The sequence below is a fragment of the Poromitra crassiceps genome, assembly GCF_964638095.1.
Source record: "Poromitra crassiceps genome assembly, chromosome: 14".
Classification (NCBI taxonomy): domain Eukaryota; kingdom Metazoa; phylum Chordata; class Actinopteri; order Beryciformes; family Melamphaidae; genus Poromitra; species Poromitra crassiceps.
The window spans coordinates 10,553,417-10,572,693 of record NC_139633.1 but is presented as its reverse complement, the minus strand read 5'-3'; the positions used below and the strand labels follow the sequence as shown (position 1 = coordinate 10,572,693).

The 19,277-nt window shown below is 44.0% G+C and overlaps 1 protein-coding gene across 1 annotated transcript in view; it reads left to right on the top strand.

Annotated features, from left to right (window-relative positions):
* The first annotated feature begins 937 nt into the window (after nt 1-937).
* The window catches only part of fancl (FA complementation group L), a 36,129-nt gene continuing 17,789 nt past the window's right edge, over nt 938-19,277 (top strand). The window contains exons 1-6 of the mRNA XM_083650317.1: nt 938-1,140; nt 1,477-1,535; nt 1,873-1,933; nt 2,433-2,489; nt 2,849-2,946; nt 17,563-17,659. Coding sequence (XP_083506443.1) covers nt 1,054-1,140; nt 1,477-1,535; nt 1,873-1,933; nt 2,433-2,489; nt 2,849-2,946; nt 17,563-17,659 — 459 coding nt within the window. The 5' untranslated portion in view covers nt 938-1,053. The remainder of the gene's footprint in view (nt 1,141-1,476; nt 1,536-1,872; nt 1,934-2,432; nt 2,490-2,848; nt 2,947-17,562; nt 17,660-19,277) is intronic.

The window sequence follows — 19,277 nt, the reverse complement described above, 5'->3', positions numbered from 1 at the left end:
TTCAATTTAAATGGTTAAACGGTTGGTAAACATGCTTGTCCGACGTATCTAGCCTTTCTTCTGTGTTTGTTTTATGTAGTGTTAGCTAGCTAATTTGTTTGTTTGTTTTATGTAGTGTTAGCTAGCTAATTTGTTTGTTTGTTTGTCTGTCAAACTCGCTGTTTTTTGCAGACTCGTTAATGTTACAGACAGAGCTACTGACGCCACGTTAATTTAATTTAGCTTCAAGTCTACTGGTCTGGTCCAACAGGTAAATTAGCTAGTCTGGTCTCCACTAACGTTAGTGAAAGTGTTGTTATGAATGATATTAAACAACAACACAACACGGACGAACCATTTTTGTCTTCTTTGTCTGTTTTTGTCTTCAACACGTCAGTTTGTGCCGACGTCATGCAGAAGCGTCCTTGTATGGGCAAAGAATAAGGTGAATTAAAAAGAAAATCAAGAGGCATAGAGCTGCTTTTTGCTGCAGTGTCAGAAAGAGAAAATGCAGGATCAGACATGTAATTGATACTTGATTGATATATTTTCCAAGTTGTTGTATAATTAATCATATATTAAACTAATTGTGAATATTCATATTCATATTAAACAAAGTGTGGAGTCAGAAATAAAACAAAACAAGCCAAATGATTTACTTGAACGCCAAATAATATCACTAAAATATCACTTCAACTCGTAAAATTAGAAATTCCAACAGCATTTGAAGGCAACCGCGTGACGTCAGTGCGTCGTGTGCGTGACGTGCATTGTTTTGTTTTTCATGGCGGGGGATGGAGACAGCGCCTTGACTTTTTTGACAGGCTGGAAAAACAAAATTGTTTCTTTGTGTATAGCGGCGGTTAGTGGTTATTTACAGCATGCAAGGTCAAATGTTTAGCTCATGCATGCTACGCTGGTGAGGTCAAAAGTGTTTATCTAGCGTTACATCGTAAATTCACTGCTACTGATAAGCCAGGCCCGCTAACGCTAGCCAAGGAAGCAATCTTCCTTTTAGCCTAATGTCACGTTAACCCTGGCTTTGACTGGATCTTTACCAAGAAGAGCAACACCATGGAGAGTTCACTGATAAAAGAAAACCCGCTGCTTTTACCTCTTAACAAGGAGAAAACTGTTTACGACGGATTCATCACTGTCCAGGTAACTTGCTGCGTAACGCCAAACTGCTTATCTTGCGATGTAACGTTGATGTGTTGACTTCCCTTCGACAGACGAACAACGCATAATATAAATTAAGACACTTGACGAATCGCCAGGAGGCACTGGTAGTTGTAAATTCGGGATAACGCTACATACTTACTTACTATGCCAAATTAAAGAGCGGAACATAATTATTGAAGAACGGTCGTCCGATTCGACCAAGACAATACGGTATCCTACGCAAGACAACATTCATTGCGTTGTCAAATCTCTAGAATAGATAGCACAGCTAGCCTAGCAAGCTAACATTATCACCCTAACTTTTCTCTCTCACAGGAACGAGACTTCAGAATGAGAATACAGCTACCACCAGATCACCTACTGAAACAGGCCAAGTACACATCCTCTCTCCTCTGCTTTACAAGTTATTTTTGTGCATTTTGAAGAGACATAGCCTAGACATAATTGTGATCAAATGATATGCTTGTCTTCCACTTAATATGCCAAGACAATTCAGGCATGTAGGCTAATTAGGATGGAGAGGTCACATCCACACACACACAAGACACACGCACACGCACACGCACACACACACACACACACACACACACACACACACACACACACACACACACACACAGTACAGCTGCATCCTCAGCTACAGCGCCCCCACATGACCACAGTTATGTGCTTTTTGTTGGTCCTAACATCTGCCTGACTTTGTCCTTGTAGGCTGCACTGCTGTTGGCAGCTGAAACACCTGTTGCGTGGATATGAGCACATAGTGAAGCAGGTAACCTCTCTAGACCGGACCAGCCCATGTGCTGTATTTTGCTGTGTGTTACCTCGTAACAGTATTTTGTGTTGTGTTGTGTCTACGGGGGGGGGGGGGGGGGGGGGTCATGTCTTTTTGGCTGTCTCTGTGCTCGCTGCATCTTGCCTGGCCTTGTCCCTGTAGTGTACACTCTGTCACCCGTCAGGTTTGCCTCACTCGGAAGCAGAGAAAAATATTTTTCACTGTTTAATTAACATCGCCTGGAAAATGTCCCTATTTGTTATGTGGGCCCCTCAGGGTTATTTGGATGAGATTGATATTTCACCCCGGGCTGCAAAGTTCATTATTTTCACAGCCTTTAAGCTATCATTAATTATTAAAGCTGGTGGCAGCCCCCATTAATCACAAACACTGTGTTTGATTTGAATGGCTGGGCTAGGGGAGAAAAAAAATAGACAGTGTCACTTCATTATCCCTCCCATTCAAGGATGTCTTTTCTCTCTCTTTGACTCGTCAGAGGCTGCAGCACTCGGCTGATCTTGTCAGCTTCACTCTGGAGCTGAAGACCGTCTTGGTAAGGAGTGCTCAGCACGGTCACTTTGACATTGTGGGCGTATGAATGGAAAGTAAATGGGAACCTTCGGGGAATTATCAATAGCCTCGATTGTGAGCGACACGTGTACATGTATAGTAGTATACCTCGTTAAATGAATGAAAACTGAAACGGCCTTTGTGTTCGGCACCCTGACAAGGGTGTCGGACATATTGGCCCGGTTCATTTTTGTTGTTGTCTCTCCTCCTGTCTGATTTATGTCGCGGGGGGCTTTTAGCGCAGTGCTGGCGTGATGGTGGAGTGAGGACGTGGTGGTGGTGATATGACATGCATAGTAATCTGGCTTTAAAATGAAAAGCGCTCCTCTCTGTCACCCGCAGGAAGTAGCCGTGAAGAGCCGCCCTGAGTGCCGCTCCATCCCACCTCCACAGTATTACTCGCAGCTCATCTCGGAGATGGAGGCCCTTGGCTGGGACAAGTAAGTGGGCTGCTAGGAGCACTAACGCCGGCTATATCACCAGGGCTTTAAATGAACTCCAGCCACTTGTCAAATGCCGGGAAAGTTTGCCTGTGTGACTTCTAAGTCTGTCAACTCCACTATGTTCAGTTTCTATTATTATAATAACTACTTTGGCAGCTAATAAATTGCATTGTCTGGAGGAATTCTGAGTTCACTTGCCACTGTGGCTGTTGGAAATTAGTTTTATACTCTGCATATGGCCAACTAGCATGCCCTCCTGGAGCAAGCACAGATCCTGTACAGGCCCACAGCACGTGTTTCGCCCTCTCTAGGCCAGTGGGTCTCAAACCTCTTTTGGCTTCAGTACCCTCTTTACCCGGCAACATTTTGCTTAGAAAACGGCAAGAGAAAACTATAGTATCTGATGCAATGAATGAATGATAACCCACCTTTTGAAGAATATAACATTACAAAATAAGAAATGGAGTGAAAAAGTTGCAATTAGCGCCTCCTCCTGAGCAGATTTATTTTTAACATTTCAATTACTTTCATGATTGATTCTCACATTTTTCCATTTTCCCCCTTTCGCTCAAGTACCCCCTGTAGTCCTTTCGCTCAAGTACCCCCTGTAGTACCTCCATATACCCCTAGGGGTACGCGTTCCCCAGTTTGCGAAGCACCGCTCTAGAGTCGAGCCATCTGATGAAGTGCATCACCTCGTGTTACAGTACTGTACCTGCCTGACTGAGTGACTCACCTGAATGTGACCCATGATGCCCTGGGTTGAGCTGTGGGATAAAGTAGCGTCAAACGTTGCATGTTCAGAACACTAGCAATTCCCTTGATGGACTACTGCAGGCTGGGTAACTGCAGTATCTTCCCAAGTTTTAAATGATCTACATTTAAGGCCTCAAAACGTATCAAAATACTCTTATACAGATATTGGAGGTCTTATTTTCATCACAGGTTTCTTTTGCACTGTGTGTCCACACTTTCATGAATACACAACACGGTTAGTCTACAATATGCGTCCTATCTGCTTGACTAAACACAGTTGGACGTCATGTCCCTTAATTAACTCATTTCCTTGGGTAATCCTTCTTATTCTCTCTCTATTTATAGTTTCCGAACTTTCATTAGCTATGCTAATAGGCCGGTTTTGCCAGCTTTGTGTGTTCATTTTGGCTTTTAAACACTATATTTGCACTATGTATTTGCTCATTAGAGTCAACTAATTGCTTGCTGCAGCGAGGAGGAAGGATATGCACTAACACCAATTTGAGACCGGTTGTTGACGGGCAACATTGCCAAAAAGCTCAGAAGCAGCCAAATCTCCCTCGACGACAAACAAGTAAACAACGGCAAACAATGGAAACCTATGTCAAATAGGTTCTGACAGATAGGTTCTGACAAATGTATCTCTGTTCAGAGAGAGTGAATAGTGCCGGCAAGTTGCTTTGAGACCCATCAGGCTTAACCCAGACCTGGCAAGCGACAGTGTATATCTTCTGATCCAGATATCAGCTCTGGGTTTGCCCTATTCCCTGTAAAGGCTGAAGCGGTAACATTGCTGTATAGGAAAGTGGAATGGGCGTTAAACACTCTCCCTATGATTGCACAATAATGTTCATATATGCCAAAATGAGGCTCCTGGAAGCCACCCGCAGGTCAGAAAACTAGGAGAAGGCCCTAGTGGAACTCATTTAACGAAGCGGGCATGCGAGAGAAAGATATAACATACAGTACCGGTATTTGGAGTTTCTCCCAGTTTCCCATAGGAGGTCAAATTAAAGCGCTTAAGTGTGCCGAGTTGCGCGTGGAGAACCTGCTATATGGAACAGCCCACAGTCCTGCCCCCCCCCCCAGCAGTCTAAACAGATTGGAAGGCCGCAACAAGGCAGCTCCACATTAACGAATGGCTCTTAATGACTTCCTTATTTTTAGTTATTGAGTTATAGTTAAATCCAGGTCACATTTAATAACTCTCAGCCCACGTGCCGCGACAGGCCCGGCTAATACCGTCTTCTCCACTTGTCAGGAAAGTAGTGGTTGTGTGTGTGCGTGTGTGTGTGCGTGTGTGTGTGCGTGTGTGTGTGTGTGTGTGCGTGCGTGTGTGTGTGTGCGCGTGGGTGTGCGCGCGCGCGTGTGTGTAGTTGGATGATCTATTCTCCCTTAGCTCGGATTAAGCCGTGACTACTGCACTCATTTTCCACTTTTCCTATTAATGACCACAGCCACAATTATGATATTAGCAAAAATGCAAATGGCTCTAATTGAAGACTCTCAGGTTTGTAATAGGAGGAGGGAGGGAAGTGGGGTGGGCTGGAGGTGTGCTTTATGCGCTGAAATGGGACCAACATGGTTTCAGCGTGGTGTAACAGTTAGGAGGCAGTATACACAGTGGGCCTTCAGCGTGGTGTAACAGTTAGGAGGCAGTATACACAGTGGGTTCAGCGTGGTGTAACAGTTAGTAGGCAGTATACACAGTGGGTTCAGCGTGGTGTAACAGTTAGGAGGCAGTATACACAGTGGGCCTTCAGCGTGGTGTAACAGTTAGGAGGCAGTATACACAGTGGGTTCAGCGTGGTGTAACAGTTAGGAGGCAGTATACACAGTGGGTTCAGCGTGGTGTAACAGTTAGGAGGCAGTATACACAGTGGGTTCAGCGTGGTGTAACAGTTAGTAGGCAGTATACACAGTGGGTTCAGCGTGGTGTAACAGTTAGGAGGCAGTATACACAGTGGGTTCAGCGTGGTGTAACAGTTAGGAGGCAGTATACACAGTGGGTTCAGCGTGGTGTAACAGTTAGGAGGCAGTATACACAGTGGGTTCAGCGTGGTGTAACAGTTAGGAGGCAGTATACACAGTGGGCCTTCAGCGTGGTGTAACAGTTAGGAGGCAGTATACACAGTGGTTTCAGCGTGGTGTAACAGTTAGGAGGCAGTATACACAGTGGGCCTTCAGCGTGGTGTAACAGTTAGGAGGCAGTATACACAGTGGGCCTCTTCAGCGTGGTGTAACAGTTAGGAGGCAGTATACACAGTGGGTTCAGCGTGGTGTAACAGTTAGGAGGCAGTATACACAGTGGGTTCAGCGTGGTGTAACAGTTAGGAGGCAGTATACACAGTGGGTTCAGCGTGGTGTAACAGTTAGGAGGCAGTATACACAGTGGGTTCAGCGTGGTGTAACAGTTAGGAGGCAGTATACACAGTGGGTTCAGCGTGGTGTAACAGTTAGGAGGCAGTATACACAGTGGGCCTCTTCAGCGTGGTGTAACAGTTAGGAGGCAGTATACACAGTGGGTTCAGCGTGGTGTAACAGTTAGGAGGCAGTATACACAGTGGATTCAGCGTGGTGTAACAGTTAGGAGGCAGTATACACAGCGTGGTGTAACAGTTAGGAGGCAGTATACACAGTGGGCCTCTTCAGCGTGGTGTAACAGTTAGGAGGCAGTATACACAGTGGGCCTCCATCTCCAAAGCACTCGAGATTCGCTTAGCGTCTTAATTGGCACGGGCCGCGCTAATAGCCGCTAGGGGTTTTTCAGCTGTAATTCTGCCCGCTGATTGGGCCAGGTAAACGAGTCAGTCTCTCGCCCCCCCCCCCCCCCCCCCCCCCCTCTCTCTCTCTCTCTCTGCGTTTGCATTGGGCGACATTGGTCATTTTAATTGGTTGGAGATGGCACGCCACGCGCGTTAATTAACGGCAAACAAAGTCAAGTAGGTCAGCCGCCGTCACACGGTTGGCCCCGAAACGCGGTCCCTGGAAGAGCGCGGGCCTCGTTACGGGGCACAGCTGGCACTCCCGTGTCCGCGAGTCTCTTTGTGTACCTTACAGCCCGCCGACTCGTCACAGCGTCGTGTCGCCATTACCGCTCTGTCCCGCTGTCTCGCTGCTTACGAGGCCAGTAAAAGTCCCCCCGAGAGAGAGAGAGAGAGAGAGAGCTCCGTTGGGCCTAGTGGGCCCTGGGGGCGAGCCGAGGGATTACACTCTCTATAGCATGGGGGGAAGAAGGTTGCGTTCATTGTCGTTGAAGTATTAGTCCAGGTGACGAATCGACCCTATATAAGCAAAATGATGTAAGTAACAATCACAAATGGTATTGGGAGTTATGGAGTTACATAAGTAATGAGTGTGTCCTGGTTAGCGCCGTTAGACCGTAAACCAGGCTAATGAATATATAGGTGTCTCTTTATAAGATTAGTGTATCTGGGTGTTTTTATAGCGTGCTTCTGTACAAAGTGTGTGTGTGTGTGTGTGCGTGTGTGTGTGTGTGTGTGTGTGTGTGTGTGTGTGTGTGCAGTTGGTCTGCATGTGTGTGTGTGTGTGTGCGCATGTGACTCGCGTCGTCCTCTATTTCCTTGTATCATTGCTCACCAATTCCTTGGATACCTTGTGGAACGTCGTCATTTTGCACTTGAATTGCTCGTGCAACACACACACACACACAAACACACACACACTATGTATCATTGTGTTGATCTCATAGTTCACACACACACACACACACACACACACACACACACTATGTATGTGTTGATCTCATAGTTCATGAATCACTCAGTCGACACGCGCAGACACACACACACACACGGACGCACACACGCACGCACGCACACACACGGATGCACACACACACACGAGCACAGATGTGTGTGGCGTGCCGTCTGGAATCAGCTCAGTTGGCTGTGGAGTTGCAAATGGGATGCTCTCATCAGTCTTCCCGGCAGGACGTCCGACTGTCACGCTGTTTCCATCATGGCCAAGGAGGGCCGGCGACTACGAGCCCTGCTATCCTCGGCGGGAGACCCCAGAGGAGACGAGATGGGAGATGATCGGGACGCACCGATGAGACGTTCGCCACTGCCGATACTAATTCCAGGGTGCAGAACGTTAAAGTTAGCCGATAACGGAGTACTGATTCAACCCATTGCTTCTTTGAAAAATAAAAAATAAATCCAGGCCTTGAAAGTTTTTTGAAAATAGACATAAATAGACATGGGTTATTCAAAGTGCTTGAATTTATATTTTTGTGTGCAAGAATAGAAATAGATTTTTGTTGAGTAAATAGGCTACGTTACGCTGTCTTCATGTGTCTCCCGCCGTCAAAAATGTTTGTTTTCTTTTGTTTTTTTTGCAGGCCATGCCAGGCCACCGGGCTAATATAAACTTTAGTTCCAAGGCCAGCAGTAAACAAACGGTAGCATATTTTCATTTTGTTTTAACAGTAACAGTTTTGTCATAACAGTAATTTCCAAATTCCCCAGTTACTGAATGGGGCTGCACAAGATGTTTTGTGTAAGTGAAGTTGCATTGTTCAAAAACTACCTAAGTACAGTAGTCCACACACACACGTCCAGTTAAGGTGGACTGTCAGTAGACCGTAACAAACAGTTCAGTTTGTCAGGTGCATGCAACTATGACATGACTTTATGAAAGTTGCTGCAATAAAATGGTTGAAGTCAGATGTACAGACTGAAAAATTGTTCTTATATAAACCAGATGATGACAAAGTATTCCTTTGGTGACATCATTTGCAGTTGAAAAAGTAAGAAATCTCAATATATCGAAATATAGCAATATTCAATATATCGCAATATCGGCGATATCGCAATACTATCGTATCGTGACTCAAGTATCGTTTTAGTATCGTATCGTGGGCATCTGGTGATTCCCACCCCTTCTATATACTGTAGGTATGTCCTCTTTTACATGAATACAGAACATGGTTAGCTTTACAAAGCACTTGCACTTTATTTGAGTGTTTGGACTTATTTATTGATCATTTTAATGTGGACACTTGTCACTCTCTGCACTTGCATCGGTCTATTTAACTGCATAGGTCTATTTAACTGGTCTCGCCTGACTGCTTTGTGTATTTATTGCTGTCAGGCGTAATGGGAATTTTATGGTGCTACGCTGTGTGTATATGTACTTGATGTCCTGGCTCATGTCTGTGTGTATATGTACTTGATGCCCTGGCTCATGTCTGTGTGTATATGTACTTGATGCCCTGGCTCATGTCTGTGTGTATATGTACTTGATGTCCTGGCTCATGTCTGTGTGTATATGTACTTGATGCCCTGGCTCATGTCTGTGTGTATATAATGTACTTGATGTCCTGGCTCATGTCTGTGTGTATATGTACTTGATGCCCTGGCTCATGTCTGTGTGTATATGTACTTGATGTCCTGGCTCATGTCTGTGTGTATATGTACTTGATGTTCTGGCTCATGGCTGTGTGTATATGTACTTGATGTCCTGGCTCATGTCTGTGTGTATATGTACTTGATGTCCTGGCTCATGTCTGTGTGTATATGTACTTGATGTCCTGGCTCATGTCTGTGTGTATATGTACTTGATGTCCTGGCTCATGTCTGTGTGTATATGTACTTGATGCCCTGGCTCATGTCTGTGTGTATATGTACTTGATGTCCTGGCTCATGTCTGTGTGTATATGTACTTGATGTCCTGGCTCATGTCTGTGTGTATATGTACTTGATGTCCTGGCTCATGTCTGTGTGTATATGTACTTGATGTACTGGCTCATGTCTGTGTGTCTATGTACTTGATGTCCTGGCTCATGTCTGTGTGTATATGTACTTGATGTCCTGGCTCATGTCTGTGTGTATATGTACTTGATGTCCTGGCTCGTGTCTGTGTGTAATGTACTTGATGTCCTGACTCATGTCTGTGTGTATATGTACTTGATGTCCTGGCTCATGTCTGTGTGTATATGTACTTGATGTCCTGGCTCATGTCTGTGTGTGTATGTACTTGATGTCCTGGCTCGTGTCTGTGTGTATATGTACTTGATGTCCTGGCTCATGTCTGTGTGTATATGTACTTGATGTCCTGGCTCATGTCTGTGTGTGTATGTACTTGATGTCCTGGCTTGTGTCTGTGTGTATATGTACTTGATGTCCTGGCTCATGTCTGTGTGTATATGTACTTGATGTCCTGGCTCATGTCTGTGTGTATATGTACTTGATGCCCTGGCTCATGTCTGTGTGTGTATGTACTTGATGTCCTGGCTCATGTCTGTGTGTATATGTACTTGATGTCCTGGCTCATGTCTGTGTGTGTATGTACTTGATGTCCTGGCTCATGTCTGTGTGTATATGTACTTGATGTCCTGGCTCATGTCTGTGTGTATATGTACTTGATGTCCTGGCTCATGTCTGTGTGTGTATGTACTTGATGCTCTGGCTCATGTCTGTGTGTATATGTACTTGATGTCCTGGCTCATGTCTGTGTGTATATGTACTTGATGTCCTGGCTCATGTCTGTGTGTATATGTACTTGATGCTCTGGCTCATGTCTGTGTGTATATGTACTTGATGTCCTGACTCATGTCTGTGTGTATATGTACTTGATGTCCTGGCTCATGTCTGTGTGTATATGTACTTGATGTCCTGGCTCATGTCTGTGTGTATATGTACTTGATGTCCTGGCTCATGGCTGTGTGTACTAGGGGTGTCAAAAATAAGCGATTATAAGATGCATCGCGATGCGGACCTGCACGATTCTGCATCGATTCACAAATGTCAAAAATCGATTATTAAAAAAAAAAAAAAAAAATTATATAATCAAATAAAATATAATGGAAGTACATGCAGTGGTTTATTTTAATTATGGATCATAATACAATGCAATTCTAAATGCACTTTTATTTTAAAAGTAGCCACACAGTGAGAAAAAAGAAAGTGAGAAAAAAAATCATGTATTCGGGGAAAAAATTGATGCATCGATTTAAGATGCATTGAGATGCATTGATAATCGTTATCGAATCGAATCGTAGCCCTCTGAATCGTAATCGAATCGAATCGTGAGGCCAGTGATGATTCACAGCCCTAATATGTACTTGATGCCCTGGCTCGTGTCTGTGCTGCTGAGGAGAGTGAGGAGAGCGGCCTTGCTTCATATGCTTCATGTCAAATATTGAAGTTGGAGAAGCACATGAAACCACCTCTTCTCATGTGGTGTGCATGGTGTTTAGCCAAGAAGTCTTGAACTACTGTTACCTTACCTACTGACAGCTAGTGCTATAGCCAATATCAGCATCGACTCACTCAAATTGTGGCATGGGAGGTTGTGTGTGTTAAAGTGAGAAGATAGGGCGATGTGTTTGGGGAGATCTATCTGAATGTGACATGGCTTTATGAAAGTTGTTGGTCTGTCTACTTGACAATGTTGCTGCAATAAAATGGTTGAAGTCAGATGTACAGACAGAAAGATTGTTCTTATATAAACCAGATGTTGACAAAGTATTCCTGGTGACATAATTTGCAGTTGAAAAAGTAAGAAATCGCAATATATCGAAATATTCAATATATCGCAATATCGGCGATATCGCAATACTATCGTATCGTGACTCAAGTATCGTTTTAGTATCGTATCGTGGGCATCTGGTGATTCCCACCCCTACTATACTGTATACTGTAGGTATGTCCTCTTTGACATGAATACAGAACATGGTTAGCTTTACAAAGCACTTGCACTTTATTTGAGTGTTTGGACTTATTTATTGATCATTTTAATGTGGACACTTGTCACTCTCTGCACTTGCATCGGTCTATTTAACTGCATAGGTCTATTTAACTGGTCTCGCCTGACTGCTTTGTGTATTTATTGCTGTCAGGCGTAATGGGAATTTTATGGTGCTACGCTGTGTGTATATGTACTTGATGCCCTGGCTCATGTCTGTGTGTAATGTACTTGATGTCCTGGCTCATGTCTGTGTGTATATGTACTTGATGTCCTGGCTCATGTCTGTGTGTATATGTACTTGATGTCCTGGCTCATGTCTGTGTGTATATGTACTTGATGTCCTGGCTCATGTCTGTGTGTATATGTACTTGATGTCCTGGCTCATGGCTGTGTGTATATGTACTTGATGTCCTGGCTCATGTCTGTGTGTATATGTACTTGATGTCCTGGCTCATGTCTGTGTGTATATGTACTTGATGTCCTGGCTCATGTCTGTGTGTATATGTACTTGATGTCCTGGCTCATGTCTGTGTGTATATGTACTTGATGTCCTGGCTCATGTCTGTGTGTATATGTACTTGATGTCCTGGCTCATGTCTGTGTGTATATGTACTTGATGTCCTGGCTCATGTCTGTGTGTATACTGTATGTACTTGATGTCCTGGCTCATGTCTGTGTGTATATGTACTTGATGCCCTGGCTCATGTCTGTGTGTATATAATGTACTTGATGTCCTGGCTCATGTCTGTGTGTATATGTACTTGATGCCCTGGCTCATGTCTGTGTGTATATGTACTTGATGTCCTGGCTCATGTCTGTGTGTATATGTACTTGATGTCCTGGCTCATGTCTGTGTGTATATGTACTTGATGTCCTGGCTCATGTCTGTGTGTATATGTACTTGATGTCCTGGCTCATGTCTGTGTGTATATGTACTTGATGTCCTGGCTCATGTCTGTGTGTATATAATGTACTTGATGTCCTGGCTCATGTCTGTGTGTATATGTACTTGATGCCCTGGCTCATGTCTGTGTGTATATGTACTTGATGTCCTGGCTCATGGCTGTGTGTATATGTACTTGATGTCCTGGCTCATGTCTGTGTGTATATGTACTTGATGCCCTGGCTCATGGCTGTGTGTATATGTACTTGATGCTCTGGCTCATGTCTGTGTGTATATGTACTTGATGTCCTGGCTCATGTCTGTGTGTATATGTACTTGATGCCCTGGCTCATGGCTGTGTGTATATGTACTTGATGTCCTGGCTCATGTCTGTGTGTATATGTACTTGATGTCCTGGCTCATGTCTGTGTGTATATGTACTTGATGCCCTGGCTCATGTCTGTGTGTATATGTACTTGATGCTCTGGCTCATGTCTGTGTGTATATGTACTTGATGTCCTGGCTCATGTCTGTGTGTATATGTACTTGATGCCCTGGCTCATGGCTGTGTGTATATGTACTTGATGTCCTGGCTCATGTCTGTGTGTATATGTACTTGATGTCCTGGCTCATGTCTGTGTGTATATGTACTTGATGTCCTGGCTCATGTCTGTGTGTATACTGTATGTACTTGATGTCCTGGCTCATGTCTGTGTGTATACTGTATGTACTTGATGCCCTGGCTCATGTCTGTGTGTATATAATGTACTTGATGTCCTGGCTCATGTCTGTGTGTATATGTACTTGATGCCCTGGCTCATGTCTGTGTGTATATGTACTTGATGTCCTGGCTCATGTCTGTGTGTATATGTACTTGATGTCCTGGCTCATGTCTGTGTGTATATGTACTTGATGCCCTGGCTCATGGCTGTGTGTATATGTACTTGATGTCCTGGCTCATGTCTCTGTGTGTATATGTACTTGATGTCCTGGCTCATGTCTGTGTGTATATGTACTTGATGTCCTGGCTCATGTCTGTGTGTGTATATGTACTTGATGTCCTGGCTCATGTCTGTGTGTATATGTACTTGATGTCCTGGCTCATGTCTGTGTGTATATGTACTTGATGTCCTGGCTCATGTCTGTGTGTATATGTACTTGATGCCCTGGCTCATGTCTGTGTGTATATGTACTTGATGTCCTGGCTCATGGCTGTGTGTATATGTACTTGATGTCCTGGCTCATGTCTCTGTGTGTATATGTACTTGATGTCCTGGCTCATGTCTGTGTGTATATGTACTTGATGTCCTGGCTCATGTCTGTGTGTATATGTACTTGATGCCCTGGCTCATGTCTGTGTGTATATGTACTTGATGTCCTGGCTCATGGCTGTGTGTATATGTACTTGATGTCCTGGCTCATGTCTGTGTGTATATGTACTTGATGTCCTGGCTCATGTCTGTGTGTATATGTACTTGATGTCCTGGCTCATGTCTGTGTGTATATGTACTTGATGCCCTGGCTCATGTCTGTGTGTATATGTACTTGATGTCCTGGCTCATGTCTGTGTGTATATGTACTTGATGCTCTGGCTCATGTCTGTGTGTATATGTACTTGATGTCCTGGCTCATGTCTGTGTGTATATGTACTTGATGCTCTGGCTCATGTCTGTGTGTATATGTACTAGGGGTGTCAAAAATAATCGATTATAAGATGCATCGCGATGCGGACCTGCACGATTCTGCATCGATTCACAAATGTCAAAAATCGATTATTAAAAAAATAATAATATAATCAAATAAAATATAATGGAAGTACATGCAGTGGTTTATTTTAATTATGGATCATAATACAATGCAATTCTAAATGCACTTTTATTTTAAAAGTAGCCACACAGTGAGAAAAAAGAAAGTGAGAAAAGAAATCATGTATTCGGGGGAAAAATTGATGCATCGATTTAAGATGCATCGAGATGCATCGATAATCGTTATCGAATCGTAGCCCTCTGAATCGTAATCGAATCGTGAGGCCAGTGAAGATTCACAGCCCTAATATGTACTTGATGTCCTGGCTCGTGTCTGTGCTGCTGAGGAGAGTGAGGAGAGCGGCCTTGCTTCATATGCTTCATGTCAAATATTGAAGTTGGAGAAGCACATGAAACCACCTCTTCTCATGTGGTGCGCATGGTGTTTGCTGTTGTGTGTAGCCAAGAACTCTTGAACTACTGTTACCTTACCTACTGACAGCTAGTGCTATAGCCAGTATCAGCATCGACTCACTCAAATTGTGGCATGGGAGGTTGTGTGTGTTAAAGCGAGAAGATAGGGCGATGTGTTGGGGAGATCTATCTGAATGTGCAGATGGTTTTTCGAGATAGAGTGGATGTTTTTGGAGATATCGAGATGGAGTGCAGATCGGGACGAGTGAAACTCAGTGAGCGCGAGAGTGAGATCGATGTCGAGTGGAATTGGAGTGGAAGACGACGATACGAGCGCGATTGCGTTTTGCGCGTTTTGTTCGCTCTTCCGTGACATCCGTGCCCTTGGCCTGGCATTGGATTCCATGAGGCTTTTACGATGCGGGCTGCGTCGGACATCGTCTCCCCTCGTTGCATCGCTCTCCTCAGTCAGTGTAGCGTCGGGCAGGAACACACCCCGCTCACTCACATCACTCCAGGCCTCTCTCTCCACGCACGCCATAAATCCCCCCGTCAGGAATACAGCTTTGCCGCGCCGCAGTGCAGAGCGCGCGCGCTGTAATGTGGTGTAAATCTAGACTAGGACTGTCCAAATCCTTTGTCTCATATCAGGATTTAGTCTTCCGACCTCAATAGACTGAGTCAGACTGGAAAGCAGGAGGAACTGATTCCTTAACAGTGTGTTGGAGCGGTTAGCAGCAGTAGTAAATCTGGAGGCGGCGCTGGTGCATGCTTGGTGGAGATCAGTGTTTTGTCTGCCGCTTCAATAGGTTATAATTAGTTTGGGAAAAGGGGGAGAATCTGATTTAGTGTTTGACGGAAGCCCCAAAGTTTGAAGCCGTCCCAAACTGAGCCTGAGAGGTGCCAACTGTGACAACTCCAAACCCCGACTGAGGTGACGTTTTGCATCAACTTCTCCTGAGAAATCGCTAATGACAGTTAGCCTCTTTTTCAATCACATTTCTGACCTTCGGCAGACAGGTTCATTCCCTGCAACAGCCAGTATTTCTCCCACAGCCATGTGTCCTGTCAAATGTGACAATTTTCTTACCAAAACATCTCAAGTATTCAGTGTTTCTCCAGGAATTTGACGGTCAGGGTGGAAGAGCCTCTGAAACGCAGTTTAAATTATTATGGGGCTCTAAAACTCTCCCTTTTAAACACAGACTAATGGAATAATTTTAGGTTCAGCTGCTCCTTACGGCAGAAACTCTGGGACACATTACGACCATTAAATCAAGAAAATCAAACACTTAAATGACGAAATAAAATGCGCAATGACCATTAAAAAGGTATGGTAGGTTTGACAGACTGTTTTGAGGTATCTGTCGTGTGGTCAGGGATAGGGCTGGGCAGAGCCGTATATATAGAAGCGTCGCAACATCTCCATTCACTCCAATAGACCAGTGTTTTACTCTCAAGAGTTCCAGGAAGTAAGGTCCTGGATTAAGCAGCACTGTCGAGTTGCAGCAAAATGGACAGTTTGTGTTGTACTTTTATTTGTTTTATTTTTTATTTTTTAATCAAATTGTACATTATCAGCTTTAATTTAGCATTCAAAAGTAGCGCGAGACCCCTTCCTGGCTGTTGATTGGCTAATGAGTCACGCATTTTGGTCCTCCGCTGACGCCACTCTCTCACTAAATTGCTCTGGGGCTGGGTATCGGTACTCGATACCTTTTAAAGGTATCGGCCGAAATAAGCCAGTACTAAATAGTACCGAAACCTCTCCAGTCGAACCTGCATTACCGTAGATCCTTTTTGTACGCAGATCTAGAAAAAAAATTACTATTTGTATGGTTTTGCTCACAGCCAATCACTGCAAGTGTTCTTCAATTTAATGCGACGTGTAAAGTCGAGTGTGTGTGTGACGGAGTTTGCAGTTCAGTGTGCCGAGATGCAAAATAAATAAATCTAATGCAGTACTCTTTTGGTATCAGTACCACTTTAAGGATAATGGTATTGCATTTTTTTAAACGATACCCATTACCCAGGCCTAGTCAGGGAGGAACCTCTGTCACATTGATATTTCATATTTAATTTCAATTTTTCAAATAGTCTAACATGCCTTTATCGCAAGCATTCCTGAAATGCGACCGCCCTGATCTCAATAGAATCACCAGCTTTTTTTTGGTATCGGATTCAATTGTTTCAATAATAGAAATGTCGGTGACTCTTTCACAGTAATAGTCTGACTTTGATCTGTGGCCTGCAGGCTGTGCTTTGTATCGCTCAGCTGATATGTCAGTAGTTGTCATGTGATTCATGTGATTAGATAGCTAGCACTTGCAAATTAAATCAGTTTGTTACCTCACAGGCATGGTGCAGAATTTGCACCAGCCACCAGCCAAATGCTGGTAAAATAATATGCAAGTGGCTGGGACATTTGCTTCACTCAGCAGCCAAAAAGAAAAGAAAAGGAAAAAACATTCACTAGCTGTGGATAGGCATGTAACGATAACCGTACCGTTTCAAATTTTCATTACCATTAAAACCGTGGTACCGTGATTACAGTGCTTTGAAAAACATGGTAAATACTGTCCATCATCAACCAAAGTTGGCAACCGTCTCCCAGATGCAAACGTGACGCGCAGCCTTGGAGAAATGATTTCAGTGAGTGTATCAATCCTTTTTGGGTCTGAGTTTTCAATATAAAATGTAAAATGATTTCATGATTTCATTGCATTCTCAGTACTTTTTGAAAATGTTCAGCAATTTCTTACGAATACCGTGATAATACGATGACCGTGATAGTTTTGGTCACGATAATCGCAATGTGAAATTTTCATAGCGTTACATCTCTAGCCCGTGGACAAGCCGTACACAAAAAAGTGTTTTTTTCCCCATAGAAAGCATACAGTATACTCCAAAGTGTTTGAATGTTGCACATGACTTGGTGTGGAAATCTTTATATCGGCCTCAGTACAGTTGGGTTTGTTATATTCCTCCATTTGAGTGGATTTAGTGCAGCCATTTATTGTGTGTGTGTGTGTGTGTGTGTGTGTGTGTGTGTGTGTGTGTGTGTGTGTGTGTGTGTGTGTGTGTGTGTGTGTGTGTGTGCAGGCTGCTTTTCATAGACACAGAGTTCCGTACGTTGAGACTGAAAGCCGATGACTCCTCGGGAAGAGAGCACATCCTCACTGTTAAACTTCAGTCCAAGGTAAGACACACACGTACAAGGTTTTACCATAAGCACTACAACATCAAGAAACAGAACGCACACGCACAGACACACACGCACGCACACGCACACACACACACACACACACACACACACACACACACACACACACACACAGAGTTAAATGTTGACCTGCAGCTGGACCCAAATCCTAACAAGCAGACTTCACCAAACACATGTTCAATTTGCTGATAGCAAATCAGCGATTTACATCTGTGCCCCTAAATGTAGGTCAAGGCGGAGAGGCTGTGGAGAGACACGGTAGCCCGCTGCGACTGAGACTAGGCACAGATCAAACCTCTGGGCGTAGGCCTCAGCATGAGAGAAAAGAACACCAACACACCCACACGCACACGCATAGCTGCTAGTTGTCCGTCTACAGGATGGAGAGAGAAGTACGCAAAAGCTGTACCTAATGTACTACTTAGTGTAGGTGCAGGTAAATGTATGCTGCTGGAATAGTACTCTAATACTCTACAGGGTTTTTCAAATGTTACACACATCCGCATGCACAGACAATGGGCCATGGGCCCCTATTAAATACGATTGTGTCCCAGAAACACCTCCAATAAGGGAATATTGTTGTGGTTGATTGACTATCGAATGGTAGATCTGTTTACACTGAGATAATAGAGGCCAGAGGGCTAGAAAAGTCCCTCTTATATACTGTATTCTCTAGTTGGGAATTAATTTATAGTTGGGCTGTCATTTGATTAAAATATTTAATCGCATGATTGTCCATAGTTGATCACCATTAATCGCAAATTAATCACACATTTTCTATCTGTTCTCAATCGACCTTAAACGGATATCTTTCACGTTTTTAATACTCTTATCAACATGGGAGTAGACAAATATGCTTGCTTTATCCAAATGTATGTTTATTATTATCGGAACAATGACAAATACTGTCCAGAATATTCTTCAGAATAAGCTCACAAAAAAACACCCTTGTCCTCCACAATGTGAATCGACCTGCAAGCTGTAGCCACCCATTTGGCTCCGCTGTTGAACGTTTGTGGCTTGAGTTGTTGGTATTAAGACTATACGTACTCCGGTGGTAACTGTCTCTTGTCGAGAGAACCATCTGGCAGGGCTTGAAGCTTCAAAATACCCTTTTCTTCCTCCTTCTCTGCTCACCGAGGTTTGTTTCTGCTTTGCCATCATCAACGTTACTGCAGCATCGCTTCCTGATTTCCCAAACTACGGGGCGGACCGAGGATCAAACATCACATGCGTCAATCGCGCGTCAAAAGAACAGTGTGGCGTTAAAAGGAATTTGCGTGAACTCGTTATTAACACGTTAACTTTGACAACCCTAATTTATAGTGGCATTAAATTATTCCTCGTTTTGCTGGGGACCCTCTGGGACTCCCTCGACGACCCCTGGGGGATCCCAGACCCCATTTCTACAACCATTGTTCTAGTAAGATTGAGTCAAAATTGCAATACGATGAATATGACTGCCTGCTGCAGCAGTTGGATAAACAGTCAAAAGTATGCTATTTGCATTGAAACATAAAGAGTACAAAAACTTGGGAGCAAATACCTCAAACGATGACAAACACCTGAATACTGTATTTCAGTGAGTAGCCGT